The sequence below is a fragment of the Cinclus cinclus genome, chromosome 1 (genome assembly GCF_963662255.1).
Source record: "Cinclus cinclus chromosome 1, bCinCin1.1, whole genome shotgun sequence".
NCBI lineage: Eukaryota > Metazoa > Chordata > Aves > Passeriformes > Cinclidae > Cinclus > Cinclus cinclus.
The window spans coordinates 2,274,991-2,295,348 of NC_085046.1; the positions used below are offsets into that span (position 1 = coordinate 2,274,991).

Genomic DNA, 20,358 nt, shown 5'->3' on the forward strand with positions numbered 1-20,358 from the left:
GATGTAACAGTTCAATAAAAACAAACCAGAAACTAACAACAGCAGCCTCCAAAGAATGACATTTGTGGGGGTAAAACAGTTGAGTATCCAGCAGTGTTATTTCTGAGTGCTGTTGATCTGAGATCTGGGTCTTTGTTTTGCTCTTTCACTATAAATAACAACAAAAAGCCAGGGAACTAATCCCTCAGGGTGGCTGAAATCACATTGTGCTTGAGGAAAGACACTTTCAGAGTTGCTGAACTTGGTTATGGCTAAGAATATCTATAATAGGCTGAAAAAAAGGCAAGAGGGGGAAAAAGAAAAATCTCAAAGTAGAAATGAGGTTTAATTCTGGTTTTCTGCTGTCCCTTTGTCCATGTTGCGTCCTCCAGCTCTGCCACCACTCTTTAAGGAAGAGCTGAAGGACAAGGAAGCAGAAGAAGGTGAGGAAGTCTCCCTGCTCTGTGAGCTCTCCAAGGCTGCTCCAGTGGAGTGGTGGAAGGACCAGAGGATCCTCAAACCAAGTGGGAAATACAAAATAAGGCAGGAAGGGCTCAAGGCACAGCTGGTGATCCATGAAATAGCTGAGGAGGATGCAGGAGACTACACCTGTGTGTGTGGAGAGCACCAGACTACAGCTGTGTTGACAGTACAGGGTAAAGCCATCCCTGACCTCCTGTTTCCTGACCTCTGTCCTCTGCTCCGAGCTGTTCACTTTTCCACATCTGTCTCTTCATCCTTATTAACTGAACTTCCACCACGTTGAAAATGTTCCCTGCCCCTCCTCACCTGCAGGCTCTGAAAATTGGAAAATACCTGTCTGCATTGCTCTGTGCCATCCTTTTGCCTTTTCCTTTTCTTAAACATGAACCTGCTCTCCTTTCTTCTCTCTCTTCTGCCATTCCTTTCTTACCATGTAACCCCATTGTTCTTTGGTCTTTCCTTTCCTGCATTTATTCTCTAAACTACAAATCTGCTTATTCTTTGCCATTTCTTTCTGGAATTCTCAATACCAGCCATTTTAATACATGGAAAAAGGAGTATCCAGAATAAGACTGTTAGTTATAATTTCCTCTTCACTAAGTTATGTCCACTTTGGGCTTTGTGCCCATGGTCTCTGTCCTAATGCCCAAAGATAGATTTCCACTGGGGACACTGATTTTTCTAAGGAAAGAATAAATTCTTTCTGTGACCTCTTTCTGGTCTTCCTTTGTTGGAAGAACAATTTGCTGGACAAACAAGCCTGGTGTTTCAGCTTAAAAACTGATGGAATGGGAAATGTGCTAAATCAGGGCTAAGCCTGTCTTCTAGTCTGGATATTTTAACTGTCTCTAATACTGGACACTAATTTTGAAATCTGAGATCTCCAACCTTGTGAAAGAGAGGAAATATCCCATTATCCCACCTAGTTAATAGAGGGACATATATGAAGGTCACCGCATTTATTTCAAGGATGCAAGTTGCAATGGGTGCAAGAATCATGTAAAATGGGAAAAATGTGTTCTGAGACAAGAACCCAGGCTGGAATTCAGCAGCAGGAGATTTACTTTGGGTTCCAGAAGAATCTGAGAGTCCCGAATGCACCTCTTCAAGGGTATCTCAAGAAGAAAGAGTGAGGATGAGTAAGGGGCTGTGTCAACAGTCAGAGCACAGCAGCTGTGAGTAGGAAGAGACAGTGCAAAGCCATGAACTATGTGGAAGTCACCAATACATGTGAATTGAGGAGCTCAGAGCTGGTGTTCTGCCTTTTTCTGAAGAGGAAACTGGTAGGAAGCAGGTGTCAATCAGTTGAGGACTGTGCAGGTTTGCTGTAGAAGCCAGGCTAAATCCAAAAGGATTAGGTTGTCTATTCCCACTAGGGAATTTTCATTTCTCTTTCCTCTCTTTGCGGCTGATACTCACCTATCCTTGACAGCCTTCCCCCGTCACAACTTTCACAACTTTCCCCTGTCACTTCCTCACCCCTCCCTGGAGACACCCTCAGTTTGTAACACATTTTACCTGCATCCTTCAGCTGTGCCTCCGTTTTTCCAAGAAGAAATGACCAGCCAGGAAGGGGTGGAAGGTGGAACAGCCACTTTGCACTGTGAGCTGAGCAAGGCCCCTGCCCATGTGCAGTGGAAGAAGGGCCAGAGCATCCTCACCTCGGGCACCAAGTACAGCATGAGGCAGCAGGGACGTGCTGTGGAGCTGCTGGTCCATGGCTTGGACCCGAGTGACAGTGGGGATTATTCCTGTGTGTGTGGAGACAAGACCAGCACAGCTGCCTTAACAGTTCGTGGTAATGTAATCCTTGGGGTGAACATCCTCCAAACCTGCCCAAATCTCTGTTCCTGTCCCTTTCTGTTTGCTTGGGCTTTTGGTTCCTTTCTGTGCTTCCTCTTTTTGTAGAATTGGGAAAAACATTCCCTGTTGGTGTTTGACACCTTCAGCTATGCTAGTTCATCTCACTTTCCTTGTCCTGATCCAGTGTCCAGGGAAGCTGGGGAAGATTTTCCATTTTGTTTCACTCACCTGGATCAGGGCTTGGTATTGCCCCATAAATCCTTTCCCCCAGGACCTCACCAAGCTGCTTTTTAAGGAAAATTCACCCTCCCTGTGGTAACTCTTTCACTCTTCAGTGCTGCCTCCAGAATTCAAGAGAGAGCTGAAGGATCTGGATGCTGTGGAAAATGGCACAGCTGCTCTGCAGTGTGAGCTGACAAAACCTGCTGAGGTGCAGTGGAAGAAAGGACAGCAGGTGCTCAAAAGGAGCAGCAAATATGAAATGAGTCAGGACGGTGCTGCTGCAAAGCTGATTATCCATGAGCTGGACGAGGAGGATGCTGGAGTTTACACCTGTATGTGTGGAGATCAGCAGACAACTGCCACGCTGACAGTCAATGGTAAAAAAACTAAAGGGAAGATCTGTAATGTCTTCTGAAAATAAAAATAACAACTGTGGTTTAGTGGTGCTAAAGGAAAGGACTGCAAATCACAAGGTGTGCAGAAAAGCCTGGTCTATGCAGCTCATGGAGAGGCCAGGCAGAAAATGGGACTTGCTATGCAGAGCTAAGTGCATTTTTTTTCTGTATTTTGCCATCAGAATAATCAAAATCTCTCCTGCAAGTGGCCTGCCTTAAGAGAAAAGCTGAATCCTTAAAATTCCCTGCCTTAAGAGGGAGTATGAACTCTGCAGGTCTTGCAGGTATTAGGAAGAAATCTGAACTCTGAAAATTCCCTGCTGATCTTCAGAAAACTTCTTCAGTGATCAGGGCAGCACGCTGGCTGCTTTTACAGCAGGAAAACTATTATTCCATTTTTAGATCATAGATTAGGTTCTATATATTTCGTGGCAAAAGTAACTTACTGAAATCAATTTCTTCTTGCTCTGCAGATATTCCTATTATTTCTCTGGGGAAATAGCTTCATAGTTTGAATCTAGAACACTGAGGTTTAGACATCTGGGAGAAACCCCCTCTTTTGGTGCTTTCATTTTCCCTCTGCTTCCTTTTTCCTAAGCCCCAGCTGCAGCAGGTCCAACCATATTTCTATTTTATAGCCCTACCAGCCCTTTTTAAACAAGAGCTTCAGGACACCGAGGCAGAAGAAAGCGGCACGGTGACACTGAGGTGTGAGCTCACCAAACCCAAGGCTCCAGTGCAGTGGAGGAAAGGGGATGTCACTCTCTGCCCTGGTGTGAAATACGAGATGAGGCAGCAGGGCTGTGCTGCTGAATTGGTCATTTCTGACCTGGAGCTGGAGGATTCAGGAATTTACACCTGTGACTCCGGACACCAGCGGACCATGGCTGTGCTGGCCGTGCATGGTAGGCAGTGGTGACCCTTGGCTCAATAGGAGTGGAGTGAAAGGAGTTTTTCCTGGTGTTCTCTGCAGCCTTTCATTTGTTTTGCTGCTGGTCCATGCTGGAATTCTTCATGGGCACGGCGGGCAGTGAGGTAGAAAGGTTCTTCTTGTAGTATCTGAGGTGTGAAAGCAATTAAATCATAGAATCCCAAAATCATCTGGGTTGGGAAGGGCTTTAAAGCTCATCTTATTCCACACCCTGCCATGGGCAGGGACAGCTTCCACTAGGCCAGGTTGTTCACAGGCTCAACCAAGCTGGCCATGAATGTTGTAATGATGTAAAAATATGATAAACCCTCCTGTCCTGAGCGCTGGGATTGTGGCTGGATATGGGAATGGGATAAGGGATGTTTAATGGGGTGTGACGCCTGCCTGATGCACCAATTAGGGGATAAGGGATTTCTGTGATCTATGAATGTGCTGTGTTGTTACTGGAGGCTTGAACTTCAGGTTCAAATGCTGACTGCAGACAGCTTGAACCCCCACCTGTGTTCCTTCACTCCTGGTACCATCCAGAGCAAGGCCTTAACTGAAATCTAAATCTCCCTGGCCATTTATCACTTCACTGTGATCTCTTACCAAGAGATCAATGCTAACCTGATCTTTTATACATTGATAGAAGCCTTATTTGGGGCAGAACTTCTGTTTAATACTGCAAACTCACAGACCTCTGTTAAGGGGCAGGGTTCTGTGTAAAACAATTCCCAGTGATCTTTGCCTAAAACATCCATAGCTGGCATGGAAACTCTTCCATAGGAAAATCTGACTCCTTCAGACCCCAAACCAGGCTATTCTGTTGACCACTAAGACCAGATCTTTCCTAACTTTTCCTGTCCTCAGCTCTTGGTTCCCTTAGTGCTTCAAGAAAGATTCTACCAAGACAAAGAGTTGCATCCCCAGGATTACAGAATCATTAGAGTAAGCCATCCCTGAAGGATGATGGTAGGACTGGATCCTTCTTGCACTAAAACACCCTTGAAATGTTTTCCTCTCAAATTTTACAGCACTGCCCATCACGTTTAAGCAACCTTTACAAAATAAGGAATTTGAGGAAGGAAGCACAGCCACGTTCTGCTGTGAGCTGTCAAAACCCAGTGCTGCAGTGGAATGGAGGAGAGGAGGAGTGGGGCTGCAGCCCAGCCAGAAATATGAAATGAGGCAGAGGGGATGCCTGGTAGAGCTCTTGATACACAATGTCAGATTAGAAGACACAGGAGAATACAGCTGTGACACGGGGGATCAGGAAACCAGGGCAGCTCTCAATGTGAAAGGTACGTGGTGTGAGCTGACTCCTAAAGGAATAGGTTCCTCCAACAGGAAAAACAGCCATTTCAATATGAATATTTTAAAGTGCATTATTCATATTATCTGTGGATATTTTCCGTTTCATCTGATATATTAGGATTTATTTTTATTTTTAGTATGAATGGAAGAGGATGATACTTTGTTCTTCCAGTGCCATATTTGAGTTTTGGGTTCTAATAGGAAGTACTTTCAAGCTTTGTGCCTGAGGAGAAGTTAAAGAGAATGCAATGATATAACATAACATCTGGACATTTCACATGACATGTTGTTTGAATATTTAAAAAGAATATTTTCTTTCAAATCCTGTAAGAAGACAGACAACAACATCCCTGACCTCTCCAGGCTGTCCACAGAGTTTTGAAGTTCTTTGCTCATGAGATCATTGTTAGATCAACTGAGGGATAGAATCATTCAATGAATTCACCACTGGGAAGGATTGGAGTCAAGGGGCAAAGGAAATAAATGTTATGGGTGCAGATGTCTTCTCTTGTGATGCAGCAAGATCTCTTAGTTGCGCCAGGAAAATTAGAAAACATGGATCCTACCTAGGAATATCACAGTGAAAAGCAGAACATCTTGTTCTCCAAGTATCAGTCTGTGCTAACCAGGACTTGACTCAGACTTCACTAAAAGATCCTGTCGATCCTTTTCTTTTCTCTTTTAGCTCTGCCAGTTCTTTTCCAAAAGCAGCTCAAGGATGAAGAGGCAGAAGAAGGAGCTGTGGTGAAATTCCAGTGTGAGCTGACAAAGCATAACGCGGCCGTGGAGTGGAGGAAAGGCACCATGGAGCTCTTCCCGTGTGCCAAATATGAAATAAAATTAAGTGGGCGCACAGCTGAGCTTGTGATCCATAATGTAGAGCCAGAGGATGCCTCTGATTACACTTGTGACACGGGAGACCAGCAGAGCACTGCAGTCCTCAGAGTGAATGGTTAGCATTGCACCCACCTGGGATGCAGGAGAAGAGGCATTGGTGGAATTGTGTGAATGATATTTAATACAAAATCAAGCTAATGAGGAAAAGAGCTGCCAATCTTAGAGCATTTTCTTACAGAGGAGTGGATCTGGTGGGACAGGGTTCCTGTCTAAACCTGTAAAGCGCAGAGTGCAGTGCACTGACCCCTTCCTCTGATATGATAAAAGCAAGGAGTTCTGTGTCGTGGGGGTTTTGAAATATTAATAGAACTCCTTTTGGTGTTTTGCAATTTTTGATGGCTCCCTTGAACCAATAACAAATTGCATATCATTTTAAAAAGCATTTTGAGGTTGCTATTTTTCATCTCCCTGTGAAGATCCCAAGGATGCTGTGTTAAACCAAAGCAGGAATAAGGTCTGTGAGTGATCACAGAATCATGGTGTGGGTCACTGGTTCAACCTCCCTGCTCAAACAGGGCCATCCCAGCACCATCTATGAAATGTTTGTGATTGTCTCAAAGTTGGGTGGAATTTGTGGCTTTGATCTAAACCATAACCTTTCAAACTACATATTTTTGCTGACTGTGACTCAAAAAGAAGCCCCAGGGTCAACTATGGGTGAAAGAGCCCAGTGATTACCTGTCTCCCAGTAGTGTTTTTACTAGAAACACAGGCACTGAGATTCCTGTTTTTCCCACTGCTCACACACACCCCATGGATATCCCCTTCTTGTTTCCATCAGTGGCAAGCTGTTGTCTGAGCTGTTCCATGCTCCACTTGAATAAATGTCCATTTGTGCATCATGTGGAAGGACTCACTGATGATGATCTGGGTCTCGAAGAAACAGCTGAGAAATCAGAAATTAGTTTAAAGCTTTACATTATTTAGCTTTTGAAAACCAGGAATATTTTTGTAAAAGTGCAAAGATTTACACTGGTTTAAACAGAAAGTGCCAGGTTTTGCTTAGGGAGAACCTTTGTTTGTTGGAGTTTACAATATGCAGAGCAGATGCATAAAAGGTTTGGATGTGGATGCCCTGGACTTTATGGGATATAAAGATATTTGGGGAACTTTCTGATCCTCTGGATGTACACAATATAGGTCTGTTCATAGGGGGGAAAAAAATGGTTTTATTATCATATCACCACTTCATGCAAAATTGTCCTGCAGCACCAGAGCCCAGGTGCCTTGTGCTGAGCTGTGCAGACCTGGCATTCAAACAAACAGCTCATGTATTATTTATTTCTCATTTTACAGCCATCAAACCCCAGCTGAAGCAGCAGCTGAGGAACGAGGAGGTGGAAGTGGGAGGAACAGCCAAGCTGCGCTGTGAGATTTCTGTCAGCAAAGCAGAAGTGGAGTGGAGGAAGGATGGAGTCCTCCTGCACTCCAGCTCCAAGTATGAAATGTGGCAGGATGGGACCCTCAGGGAGCTCCGTGTTCACCACCTGGAGCCTGGGGATGCTGGAGAATATTCCTGCAAGGCTGGAGACCAGACGACCTCAGCCAAACTCACTGTGAAAGGCAAGACCTCTTTATTGGAACAAGGAGATTTTCCCTTTAGGGAGCTAAGATTTCGCAACATAATTGAGTTATATACATATACATCACATAAAATGAGTTATTGTGATCAACATAGGATGGGTATCAGTAAAAAAATATCTTATGGTCAATGGATATACCAAAGGCAAAGATTGACTTGGTGGACAGGAGAGGATAAGGCAGCTGTAATCTGTGACTCATGGCTTGGAATATTTGCTTGACATCATGTGCATGGGGACTGAACAGATGGTCCAGCCCCAGCTTCCAGTCACATGGCAGCTGCATCTGGCCTCAATATCATTGCAGAGCTTAGGCTGGACCACTGGTGTGGAACAAACACCCCCAGCATCTCCACGGGCTGCTCCACATCACAGATCCCCTGCACATCACACCCAGCTGCAGTGTTTTTCATGCAGATGGTGACCTCAGTTGTAGGAATATCCACTGTGCTTGCTCAGAAGGAGATTGGGCTGCTTTTTGAATGGTTTGAGTCAATGATTTTCGAGGTCTTTTCCAGCCTTAGTGATTTTATAATTCCTTTGGTATTCCCCAGTGAGTTTTGGGTATTTCCATCTTCTGCCTGCTGGGGGTTGTCTGTAGGATCCTTGTACGGGTGCCCAGCTGTCCTAGAGGCAGGACTCGGGCAAACTGCAGTGCAGAACTCCTATGCTCACATTAACCCAGAGAGTCCTGCTGGCAGGACAAAGCCAGCCAGGGCCTCAGCCAGTTTGGAGATCAGCATGGAGTAAATGCAGATCTGTTCACAGAAATACAATAAGAGAGGATCAGGCTTTAACGTTATCCTGTGATGGTGTCCAAGGGTAAATGGAAAAAAATTAAAAATCCTGATTTTGGCACCCAACATTCATACCTTTTTCACTCTGTCAAGCATTAAAAAAAAAATAAAAATAACTAAACCAGTATGCAGTGTGCCTCTTAGCAAGGACAAGTGGTAAAGCCACTGTCCAAAATTCATTTGTCCTGTTGCCAAGTACACTGAAGGCAGAGTTTGAAATGTGGTTTGAGAGGCTGTGCTGCCTCCACCCTTGGAGGTGCTTGAAGGACAAGGCGCTGAGCAATCTGCACTTGCTTTGGAGTGATTTCCAAAAGTCCTCATGGTTCCATGACTTGATCCACGTTTTCCCTTTCATTTCTCCTTGCAGAGCCTGACGTGACCATCGTGAGTGGCCTCAAGGACACGGTGGTGTCCGAAGGGGACGATGTCACCTTCCGGTGCCAGGTTTCCCACGAGAACGCCAGGGATGTGGAATGGAAGCTGCAGGACGTGGCTCTGCAGAACAATGAAATGAATGAGATCTCGGTGGAGAAGGGCAAGATCCACACCCTGACCCTGAGGAAGGTGACTGAGCAGGACATTGGCACTGTCGCTTTCCGGGTGGGACCCCACACGTCGACAGCAGAGCTCAGGGTGAAAGGTGAGGGCTCCCTGCGGTGTGGAACAGGATCAGTGGGAGCAGGGGGTGCTTTGCTTATGTTGGCAGCAAGTTCAAGGCCATAATTCACCCCCTCGTGTCTTGGGGGTGCTTGTGCTTCAAAGCAGCTGTGATTGCAAACACCACGGATAAGCAGGGCACATTTCACCTTCTTCCCAAAGCTCAGTGATTCCTGGAGAAATTACTAGCTTGGCTTCACTACTTGGATGGATAGACTTGGAATTTTCATTGCTTCCACTACTTCTTTTAGAACTATAGAATAAATTGGGTTTGGAGGGGCCTTTAAAAGCCATCTGGTCCAATCCCTCTACTTCTTCATCCAGATTGGGTTGCTCAGATTTCTTTCCTTTCTTTCCTTTCCTCCTTTCCTCTTTTCTTTTTACTTTTTCCTTTTCCTTTTAATTTTTTCTCCTCCTCCTCCTCCTCCTCCTCCTCCTCCTCCTCCTCCTCTCTTTCCTTCCTTCTTCATTATTTTAATTATTTTTTCCATCCAAAATCCTTCTCCTTCCCTCTTAGAAGGTTCTTTTAACCCCTCAGTAAATAACACTGAAGTCAGAAGATTTTTTTGAATACCCAACCATTCAGCTGTAGCTTTAACACTGCAGGAAACAAGACAAAGGTACCTAGAAAACAATGCAAAGCAAACACAAAATTTTTGCTTTGTTTGTAATTTCAGTGCCACCTCCAGTATTTAAGGAGAAACTGCAGAGCAGGAAAGTGCAGGAGGAGTTCCCAGCTGTCCTCAGCTGCCAGCTCTCCCAGCCCAGTGCTGAGGTGAAATGGAAAAAGGGCCCCCAGGTGATCTCCCCAAACTCCAAATCTGAATTCAGGCAGGAGAGAACAGTCCATACTTTAAAGATTAATCACTTAAAACCAGAAGACTCTGGAAAATCCACCTGTGATAATGGAAATGAACCAACAGCAGCCACTTTGACTGTTAAAGGCGTGTTGTGTTGGGGTTTTTTTAGGATAAGAAACTTGCTCCACTCCCTTAGTTAGGCTCTGCCAAGAGGAATTTTTTCTTCTGTCCTTGACTTCAGATGTGCTGTGCTGTCAAAAGCAGCTGAGTTCTTTTGATTTTGGAAGTCCTGTGGTGTCTTAAGCAAAGAAAATGCAGGAACCCAAGTGTGGGAATTACTTTCAGCCTTTGAGACCCTATGGCCTCTCTCTGGTTACTCAGACAACCAGGACTGGAGCTAAAATTAAGATAGGACTATTTTTGGTGCTTAATCATCGTTTGAGCTGTAGTTCTGCCTGGAAAAATGGTGATCGAGGTGAAATTGTTCAAACTTGGACATAACTCCACCTAATGAACAAGGCACCTAAACACTTCTAGTACCAAAGGTCTTTAAAATAGGTGTCATGTGACAATATATCTGTTTTGGTTTTTTTTCTCAATCTGATTTGATACAAATACAATATCAAGGTGTTTTTTTCTGAGACACATGATCAGGAAAAACAAAGATGAGCCAGGATATTGTTAAATCCCACCTTTAGAAATATTCCTGAGGGTTCTCCCATGAAAGGCACACACCTGCCTGCAGTTGCATTCACTCCATGACTAAAGAATAGCAGAATATTGGAATAGAATATTAGAATATACAGGTGCTGTAACAGGTCTTCTGATGGTGTTGGCCAATTTGTGTCTCTGTGTGTGGTCTCAGCCACTCCAGCACTCCTTGAAAAAAATGCCAAACCCAGGAAGCAGAGGAAGCCTGTGCAGTCACACTGTAAATACCAATTCTGCAAATTGATTGAAAAAAAAATTAATATACACACACCAATAAGTGTGGAGCCACTGAGGTACTTCCAGGGAACTGGACTCAAGGAGCTAAACTTCTCCATGTGACACTCCATAAATGCACCCATCAAAACCCTACCTTTACCCACCAGTGATACCATCAGCACAGGGACTACCAGCGTTCCTTTCTCTCCTGGTCCAGTTTTCAAATAAGGAATATTATAGAAAGACCCTCCATGCCCTCTCCCAAATACACAAGCACTTGGATATCAAGAGTAGGTTTTGAGGTCTGGTTTTGGTACCCATTTGGAGATACATGCACAGAGATGCTCAAAACTCTGTATTCATGGCCATTCCTGTGCAAGAAGGAGCATAATCCTTGAGGTGCTCAGTGTATGCAGTGTCCAGTGATTCTTCAGGAGAGCAGCGTGCTTAGAGCTCCTGGAAATCCAACACTTTCTGTCATTCCTTATTTTCTTTTTAAACTAGCTTTGGAATTGAGTTTGAACGAAATTTAGGACGGTGCCAGAGTTTCATCAAATACAGGGTTTGTTACGCAGTCAGTAACACCACATGATTTTTTTCCCCCTCTGATTTTTCTTGATTTAGCTTCTCCAGTCACCTTCACACAGCCACTCCAGAACCAACAAGCCGAGGAAGGTGGCAGTGTCACTTTGAGCTGCGAGGTCTCCAAACCCAACACCACTGTGCAGTGGAAGAAGTCAGGGACAGTGCTGCGACCCAGTGACAAATACAAGATGTGCCAGGAGGGAACCCTGGCTGAGCTGACAATTCACAACCTGAGTGAAGCTGATGCTGGGGAGTACACCTGTGAAACAGGGGATCAACAAACCACGGCAGCAGTGCACCTGAAAGGTGGGAATTTGCATGGGGAACAGCGGGGCACAGCTTGGCACTGCGGCACGGGATTAAGTAATTTGGCAGCTGAACCTTGTCCTGTGGCCAAGGAGAACCATGGAGATCTCAGAGATGAGAGAGGTTTCACAGGGCTAAGAAGGGGGTCAGTTACCTCTTGAAATGAGTCTTTAGTGATTTTGTGGTTTAATGATAATTAATTTCCACCTGTGGGAATCTGTTGACAATTTTTTCACAACGCACAGATTATGATTATGCACATATTAAATATTTGTTATGCACACAACACAGTAGAACTTGCAAGCTTTTTAGAATGACGTGTGTGCAGAATGCACATGCAGACATCACACATCTGTAGCACTGTAATATGTTGCTGTGTGCCCATGTACCTATATTTTCATGAGTTTAAAGTTACAGAATGGTTTGGGTTGGAAGGGACCTTCAACATAATTTAGTTGCAACCCCTGCCATGGGCAGGGACACCTTCAATTGCCCCAGGGTGCTCCGAGGCCCAGTGTCCAACCTGGCCTTGGACACTTCCAGGGATCCAGGGGCAGCCACAGTTGCTCTGACCAACCTGTGCCAGAGCCTCACCACCCTCACAGGGAAGAATTTCTTTCTAACATCTAAACTAATCCTGTCTTCTTTCAGTTTGAAACCATTCCCCCTTTTTTTTTTTTCTGTCACTATCTACCCCTATAAGAAGACCTTCTTCCTCCTTTCTAAGAGCTCCCAAAATCCCTCTCTTCCAAGCTGAACACCCCCAGATTTATTATTTAGGCCCTCAAATAACAGCAGCATGGTACTCTCAAGAAAGAGCCTAATGACATGTTTAACCCAGGAAGCATCACTTGAAAGTAGATCTCAAACTCTGTTGCCCTTTCCATGAAGAACCAGCAGCCACCATCGTGGAGAGGCTGAAGGACGTCGCCGCCTACGAAGGAGAAGATGTGGTATTCGAGTGCAGGCTGTCCCAGGAAACAGCTCGGGATGCCCAGTGGTTCCTGGGGGATGTTCCCCTGCAATCCAACGAAATGAATGAGATCAGAGTGCAGGGGACACACCACAGTTTGATCTTGAGGAAGGTGACCCTGGAGGACTGCGGGTCCATCACTTTCAAAGTGGGGCAGCATTCGTCAGCAGCACGGCTGAAGGTGGAAGGTGAGCGGCCTCCCAGGAAGAGGGGTTGAGCAGGCACTGCTTTGGCTGCTGGAGAGGTGTACTTGGGGTTAGGGAGCCTTGGAAGTTTTGGGAGATTCTGCTGATCTAATTTAGCAAGTTAGAGAGGTACATCTGAGTCAGTCATTCAAGTTGTTTTTTATTGTACATGGAACAAAGATTAATATTAAGGTCCTTTGATGTTATTTGATATAATAATAATTATTAACATCCTTTGATGTTATTTTATAAATTAACATTAACATCATTTGAAGACCATCCAACTATGCAGCTGATGATATGTCAGAATCAATGCTGAAGAGTGTCAAGAATATGCTCTGGACTAACGTCCTATTTGTGATGCTTTTAGATCACATTCACCAAAAAAAGTCTGAAAGCGCTGGAGAATCTTTAAGATATATATGGAATGATTTTTGAAAGACAGCCCATTCCAATGTCTTGTGTTGTTTGTTCCTGTTGGATGTGGTTCTGAATGTAACTACAGACACTCAGCTCTGTCCTGGGGGTGATGCTGGGTGAGGATGCTGCAGCAGTGCTGGTCCCCTCTCCCCACAGCTGCCCCGGTCACTTTTGTGAAGGCTCTGCACAACCTGGAGCTGCAGGAGGGTGGCACTGCCCACCTATCCTGCGAGGTGTCCAAGCCTGATGTCCCCGTGGAATGGAAGAAGGGCACGTCCGTGATCCAGTCCAGCCACAAGTGCAGCATCCAGCAGGAGGGGAAGGTTCACACGCTGGTCATCCGCGACCTGAACCGCGCCGACGCCGGCGAGTACAGCTGCCACACGGCTGCTGGCAAGACCACGGCCAGGCTGGAGGTCAAAGGTATGGCTTCCTCTCTGCCCAGCAGTGGTGAGAGGAGGGAACATCGGTTTTTACAGCTCTCTGCTACAAGATCTCCACTGATCAGTGGAGCAAGTGCAGCGGAATCCACCAAGTTTGACAGGGGGCTGGAGCATGTGAAGTACATGGACAAACTCTGTCGTGATAGGACAAGGGGTGATGGTTTTAATCAAAAGGGAGACAATTTAGATTAGGTATAAGAAAGAGATTTTTATACAATGAGGATGGTGAGGCCCTGGCACAGGGTGTCCAGAGAAGCTGTGGCTGCTCCTGGATCCCTGGAAATGTCCAAGGCCAGGTTGGACATTGGGGTTTGGGGCAACTTGGGATGGTGGAAGGTGTCCCTGACTGTGACAGGGTTTGGAAAAAGATGGTGGTCCCTTCTAATTTGAATCATTCTGGGATCTAAGTATAAGCAGAGGCAAGGGCAGCTGTGTTTGATAGCTGGGGAAGAGAAAGTGGAAGGGAGACCTTGTTGCTCTCTGCAGCTTCCTAGTAGGAGATCTAGAGAGGATAGAGACAGAAAGTTCGTGGAGGGCTCAGTGAAGAGATGACAAGCAACAAGTGCAAGCTGCAGTGAGAGAAATTCAGGCAACTTTTAACATGAAGGGGTGATCAGACATTGGAACTGAGGTCCAGAGGAGTAGAGGAATCTCCATCCATGGGGTCTTCCAGAGGTCCCTTCAAGTCTTGATTATTCTGTAATTGAACTCTGACTGCAGGATCTGAAGCCTTGGATTGTAACCCCAGAATTATAAATTCCAATATTCCAATATAATATACATATATTATTCTCTATATCAATAATATTTAATATAATATATAAGTCTATTTTGTACATTATTCTGTATATTATTTTGTGTATTATTATACTAGCCTACATATTCTATATTCTAATGTATTATATATATTCTGATTTTCTGATATGCTCTATGTATTCTAATATTAGTTATTAATATATATTTCTATATATATACAAGTATGTACATTTTATATTTTTATAGATATATTTATTTCTATGTTCTTTGAGTGATTTTATCCCATTCTATGATTTTATTTCAAGGATGGAAATCTATCTGGCCTTCAGTAATAATTGCTGAGCTTAGTTGGGAACTCTTTGTGAAAAGAAGTCTGGGATAAGGGTCAAGAAATGTCGCTCACATAGAAATAAATTTTTTCTTGCTGATTAACTCCCCTTCCTCCTCCTCCTCCTCCTCCTCTTCCTCCTCCTCCTCAATCTAGGCTTGACTTTGGCATGCCTGGGAACTCTCCTTAGGGAAACCCAGCCAGAATTCTTCATTGCACACCTTTAACAACAAGACATTCCTCTATTTTCACCTCACCCATTATTTTTTTTCCCCCTCTTTGCCTCGCCCTCCCTTTCCAGGCCTGCCTGTGCTGTTCAGACAGTGGCTGAAGAACGAGGAGGTGGAGGAAGGGCACACGGCCGTGCTGCGCTGCGAGCTCACGCGGCCCCACGCGCGCCTGGAGTGGCGCAAAGGGGACACGAGGCTGCAGCCTGGGGACAAGTACGAGATCCGGCAGGAGGGGACACGAGCTGAGCTCCTCATCTACGGGGCTGAGGCTCAGGATGCTGGAGAATACACCTGTGACTCCGGGGATCAGCAAACCACGGCGACGCTGCAGGTCAAAGGTAGGACAAGGCTGGTTTGGGGGCAGAGGAGGCCTGGCTGTGTCCATCCTTTCAGGGTGATCCTGGAATCATCCAGGCTGGATAGGGCTCTGGTCTAGTGGAAGGTTCTCTGCTTGTGGCAGGGGGCTGTGATGCCTTGGGCTTTAGCTTTTATATTTTTCTGAATCTCTGCTGCTTAGTGTGTGACTCTGAAACTTCATATTAGGTGTTAGTGAGTTCTCTTCCAGGAGAATTAGACAAAACAATTCCTTTCTAGCTAGAGAATCAAGGACAACTGGTACCCAAAAAGCAGAAACAATGGTGAGGGAAAAGGGGCAAACCAGGGGGCTGAGACTTCATAACCTGAGGCTGAGGTTGGACAAATGATTTGGATGAACCAAAACTTATAAAAGTGTAAAACTTGTGACTAGGATCTATCTTGGATTTAATGTGAGTGTAACCCAGGCCAGGTTCTTGCACTGCCCAAAGTGTATCCTTTCAATAAATAACTATTTTATTCCTTTTACTTCATTTAGCCTCTGTTCCAAGTCAGCCTTACCAGGCAACAGTTGGAACTGGATCTTTAAGACCCTTCCAACCCCCAAACCATTCTCTGATTTAGTTTGAAAAAGGCCTCTGAAATCACTGAGTCCAACCATTAATGCAACACTGCCAAGTCCACCACTAAACCATGTCCCCAAGGGCCACATGCATGTGGAAATTTTATTGCTGAGTTATCACTGATACTCTGTGAAACCAAACTGGAGTATTTCACCATACCTAGGACAAGTCCATTTTAAATTGGTCCATTGTCTTGCTTAGTGCCTGAGTAGCCCATGAATTGTGGCTCTGCTTTCTCAGTGGCTGTGTTTTTGGATTTTATAGTTTTATTTATTTTGTATTAAGAATTCTATGGCTTGGGATTTTAGAGTTTTATTCATGTTGTACTAAGAATTCTATGATTTTGGATTTTTCAGTTTCATTCATTTTGTACCAAGAACTCTGTGGTTCGGGATTTTACAGTTTTTTTTCATTTTTTACTAAGAGCTCTATGGGTTTGGGATTCTACAGTTTTATTCATTCTATGCTAAGAATTCTATGTATTTTAGATTAGATCACACCCGTAGATTGTGGGATTAGTCACCATAATGAAGTCTTGCTCAGAGCATGTGGTTTCAGAGATTAGACACCCAAAATCTCACATGCCAGCTGAGGGAACTGGGGTTTTTAACCAGGAGAAGAGGAGGCTTGGGGGAGATGTTATCACTCTCTGCAGCCACCAACAAGAGGCTGTAGTGAGGTAAAAGTTGGTCTATTTTCAAAAATAACAAGCAATCAAGTTGAACCAGGGGGGTTTATTAAGAAATAATTCTTCACTGAACGAGTGGCCAAGCATTGGCACAGTCTGCCCAGAGAAGCAGTGGAGTCACCATCCCTGGAGATATTTCAAAGACGTGTAGATGTGACACTTGGGGATGTGATTAAGTGGTGGATTTGGATGTGCTGGGTTAATGGCTGGACTTAAAGATTTTTTCCAACCTAAAGGGTTCTGGCTGTCAGTGTTGTGACTGGTGGTGCTGTGCTCTGAGTGCTTACACTGAGAACACTGAGTATGGCCCTGTGACCTCTGGCAGCCCTTTATGGAGCAGCACTAGACACCTTTGCACTATCAGCAGCTCATTCCATGAGTGGCCAGCGGGCAAATTGTGGTTGAGAAAGAGGGGAAGAGCCCAGCTGGAAGAATTACAAGCGGGTTTCTCACCTCTGAGGGCTGTCACTGATGCAGTTGCTTCTCCACCACAGTATTGCCAGTGCTGTTTAACAAAGAGCTGAAAAACGTAGAGACTGAAGAAGGGGGAACGGCTGTTTTGCACTGTGAGATCTCCAAGCCCAACGCTCCTGTTGAGTGGAGGAAAGGAGGGGTGGTCATTCAGCCCAGTGACAAGTACGAGGTGAAGCTGAAGGGCAGCGTAGCTGAGCTGATCATCCATGGTGTAGAACCTGATGACTGTGGGGATTATACCTGCAGCACTGGATACGAGATCACCACAGGGTCTGTGTACGTGCAAGGTAAGGTGGTGAAACCTGCTGGAAATGGTTTTCTGCCTGGATTTCTTATTCCAAAATCTTGGACTGGCCATAGAGCAGAAAGTCCATTCTTTTCTTTCCTGATTCCACTGAAGATGTAAACACTCACCTCCAGGCCGGGGTTTGACCCATCTTTCTAAGTTAAACTAGTTTAAAGTACTGACCATACTGTGTTTCAGAACAGATGGTGGTACTGCTGAAAAACTTGGAGCAGTGGTCGTAAAAATACTGAAATTCTTGTTATAACTGATAGCCGCTTCTATCATGCTGATAACCTTATTACTCCTTTAAAGCACCCAGGTGAACTTTTAAATCTTTAAGTACCTCTCTGCCTTATACAACTTCTGCAGATGGTTGCAACATGCAGGAGAGCCAGGCATGACCTGGGCAAGGAGTGGAGTTTCCTCCTAGTGAAATGATGTTTACAGAGACACACACACTGCTCCTACAAGCAGTTTCCAACCCTCTTCAAGAAAATTTTAGTTCTTTTTTTTTTTCCTTGGAAAAGCACTACAAGTTTAACTCTCCTGGAGCCACCCTCCGGCTTGGGTTAGCTCTGCAGGGAGCGGCTCGTGCGCGTTTGTTTTTGTTTTCCTTTGGCACCTTCTCTTGCTCTGTCACGCAGAAGAAGCAGCAGTGATAGTGTCTGGTTTAAGGAGCGCAGACGTCTTTGTGGGCGAGTCAGCCACGTTCACCTGCGAGCTCTCGCACCCGGGCGTGAAGAACGTGCAGTGGTGGCTCGATGGGACCCCCCTCCACAACAACCTGGTGACTGAAATCTCTGAGCAGGACGGCAGGATCCACACTCTAACCCTAAATGACGTGGCGTGCCATGACTCGGGCACTGTCACCTTCAGAGCTGGGCCCCTTATCTCCTCAGCTAAATTATTAGTCAAAGGTATTAGCAAGAAACACGTGGCCATCTGTGGACTTGCTCCATGTGCTGGTGCTTCTGCCTTCCAGACTACCCTTACTAAATCCCTTCATGGTTCTCCTGTGCCCTGCAACCCTCCCACTCTGCAAGTCCCCCACTCTCACACCAGAATTCCTCTGGGTACAACCACACTGATTTTTGCAGTGGTTCAGGTGAGGGAGGGTTGCAGGGTCAGGGCTGCTGCTTCCACCTGACCTCCAAGAAGAGATGAACATAAAGATCTGTGGTAGCACCTGACTTTATATCCCCACTTCAGCTTTTTTTTTTTCATATTACCACCAAATCTTGCAGAGGTGGTAATTCTCAAAATTACCACTGTGCTGCTCCACAGCTGGGCTGCTGGTGCTGAGCTCAGCCTGTTCCCAGGACAGGATTTTGGCTGTTCCTGGAAACCAGTGGATGTGTGATATTCCAGTAACACAGGGACAAAATGCACCTCGTTTTTGAAAGCTCATCCCTGCACTGGCAAAGCTTTCTGGCCTGCTGAAAAAAATATTTTTCCCATTTGGTAAGGGTAGCCAAAAGCTGCAAATAACACCAAGCTCCAGACTTGATAAACCAGGTTCCTTCCCACCCAGTCCTTTTATAGCCATGGGGAAGATCTGTTATTTTTCAGGCAAAATTAGGGCTTATTCCCTGCTTGGAAAAGGGATATATACAGAGATATAAAGGGTTAAAAGATCTTTGTTCAAATCTACTTGTGTGCTATAACTGGGCCATAACAGGAATGATCCACAATATGGAATTGTAGTCAGTGGTTGATGTCTTTTTCTCTGCATCATGTGTCCCTCATAAATTCAGAAAATTTGGTTTCTCAAAGAAAAGGCTTGGTTCTGCAAAGATAAAATGTGAAATTACTTCTTCATGATATAAAATGATGCAGTGACAACACAGTGTGTAGACCCTACGAGTCATGTGTTTGTTTGCATCAATTTCCAGAGACAGAACCTGGTTCTGAGCTCTCCATGCAAAAAACTCCAGTGGGCCTGAAACATAAATTAAAAATAAATGCATTGTTAGGTGTTCTATTCAGTGAATTTAAGGGCTCTTGAGAAATTTTCATTTCATGGAATCACAGTGTGATTGATTTAGGAAGAAATCTCTGGAGATCATCCAGTCCAACTCCACAGTTCTTGCAGGTACACACATGTATGTAGATATTTCGTGCTTCCATAAAGCCAAAATTCCTGATTGGCAAACCTGAATCATAGCAGCAGTACTTTATAACTGGATTGGGATAACCCCAATTACACTGAACTTGATTTCACAGGAAAGTGAAACACTTGTAAAATTCCAGCCATCCTTGTATCGACAATTTTTTATACTTTATTTTGTCCAAAGTTTTAACAATAAATCTGTGTTTGAAATATATTTCAGTCTGTCCAGCCATCCATGGCTTGCTGCTCATCAAGGAGCAAGCTGACTTTGTTCCATGTGCCTCATTCTCCTGGTTTGAGGCACACTGGCAATTGGATTTATTCTGTAAAGAGTGAGACTTCAGCCTTTCATGCTGGCCCTTCACAAAATTATTGCCCTACAACTGCAATCATTCCATGACCCAGAGTGGTGGTTCACAGATGATGGGGGGAGAATGGAAAAGGGTGAAGGAGCTGCTGCTGTTTCCTGGCTCCTCTGGGCAGGTGAGAATTGTAGGTTCTGGGGCTCCTAAGCCCCAGAGAGCTCCTGCACTGGTGAACAGGGCCACCAAAGTCCTTGCCCTGGCCAACAGTGAGGGGACAGTGGAACCAGGACCTTCTCCAGTACCACAGGTGATATTTGCTGTGAGAAACACATTTCTACATCTTACAGAAGGGCATGGGGTCGTGCTCCTCAGCTGCACAGACACCTCCTGGTTTCTTCAGTCAGCAAAGCATCTCCAAGATCTCCCTAAACACACGTGGCAGACACTCAGAGTGGCAGAGGGAACCTTAGTGAGAGTGGGATCAAGCCTTGCAACAAGTTTCCAAATTATGTTTGTAAAGCTCTCTTTGCTGCCCAGGGTCTGCCAGGAGCATCCCAAATCCTC

General features: G+C 45.1%; 1 protein-coding gene across 1 annotated transcript in view; it reads left to right on the forward strand.

Annotated features, from left to right (window-relative positions):
• Nucleotides 1-20,358, forward strand: part of OBSCN (obscurin, cytoskeletal calmodulin and titin-interacting RhoGEF) — a 163,809-nt gene that overhangs the window by 70,727 nt on the left and 72,724 nt on the right. Inside the window, 15 exon segments of the mRNA XM_062505854.1 lie at nt 372-635; nt 1,994-2,260; nt 2,601-2,864; nt 3,521-3,787; nt 4,830-5,096; nt 5,795-6,061; nt 7,303-7,569; nt 8,751-9,023; nt 9,718-9,984; nt 11,392-11,658; nt 12,550-12,819; nt 13,393-13,659; nt 15,065-15,331; nt 17,114-17,380; nt 18,024-18,296. Of these exon segments, the coding sequence (XP_062361838.1) occupies nt 372-635; nt 1,994-2,260; nt 2,601-2,864; nt 3,521-3,787; nt 4,830-5,096; nt 5,795-6,061; nt 7,303-7,569; nt 8,751-9,023; nt 9,718-9,984; nt 11,392-11,658; nt 12,550-12,819; nt 13,393-13,659; nt 15,065-15,331; nt 17,114-17,380; nt 18,024-18,296 (4,014 nt within the window).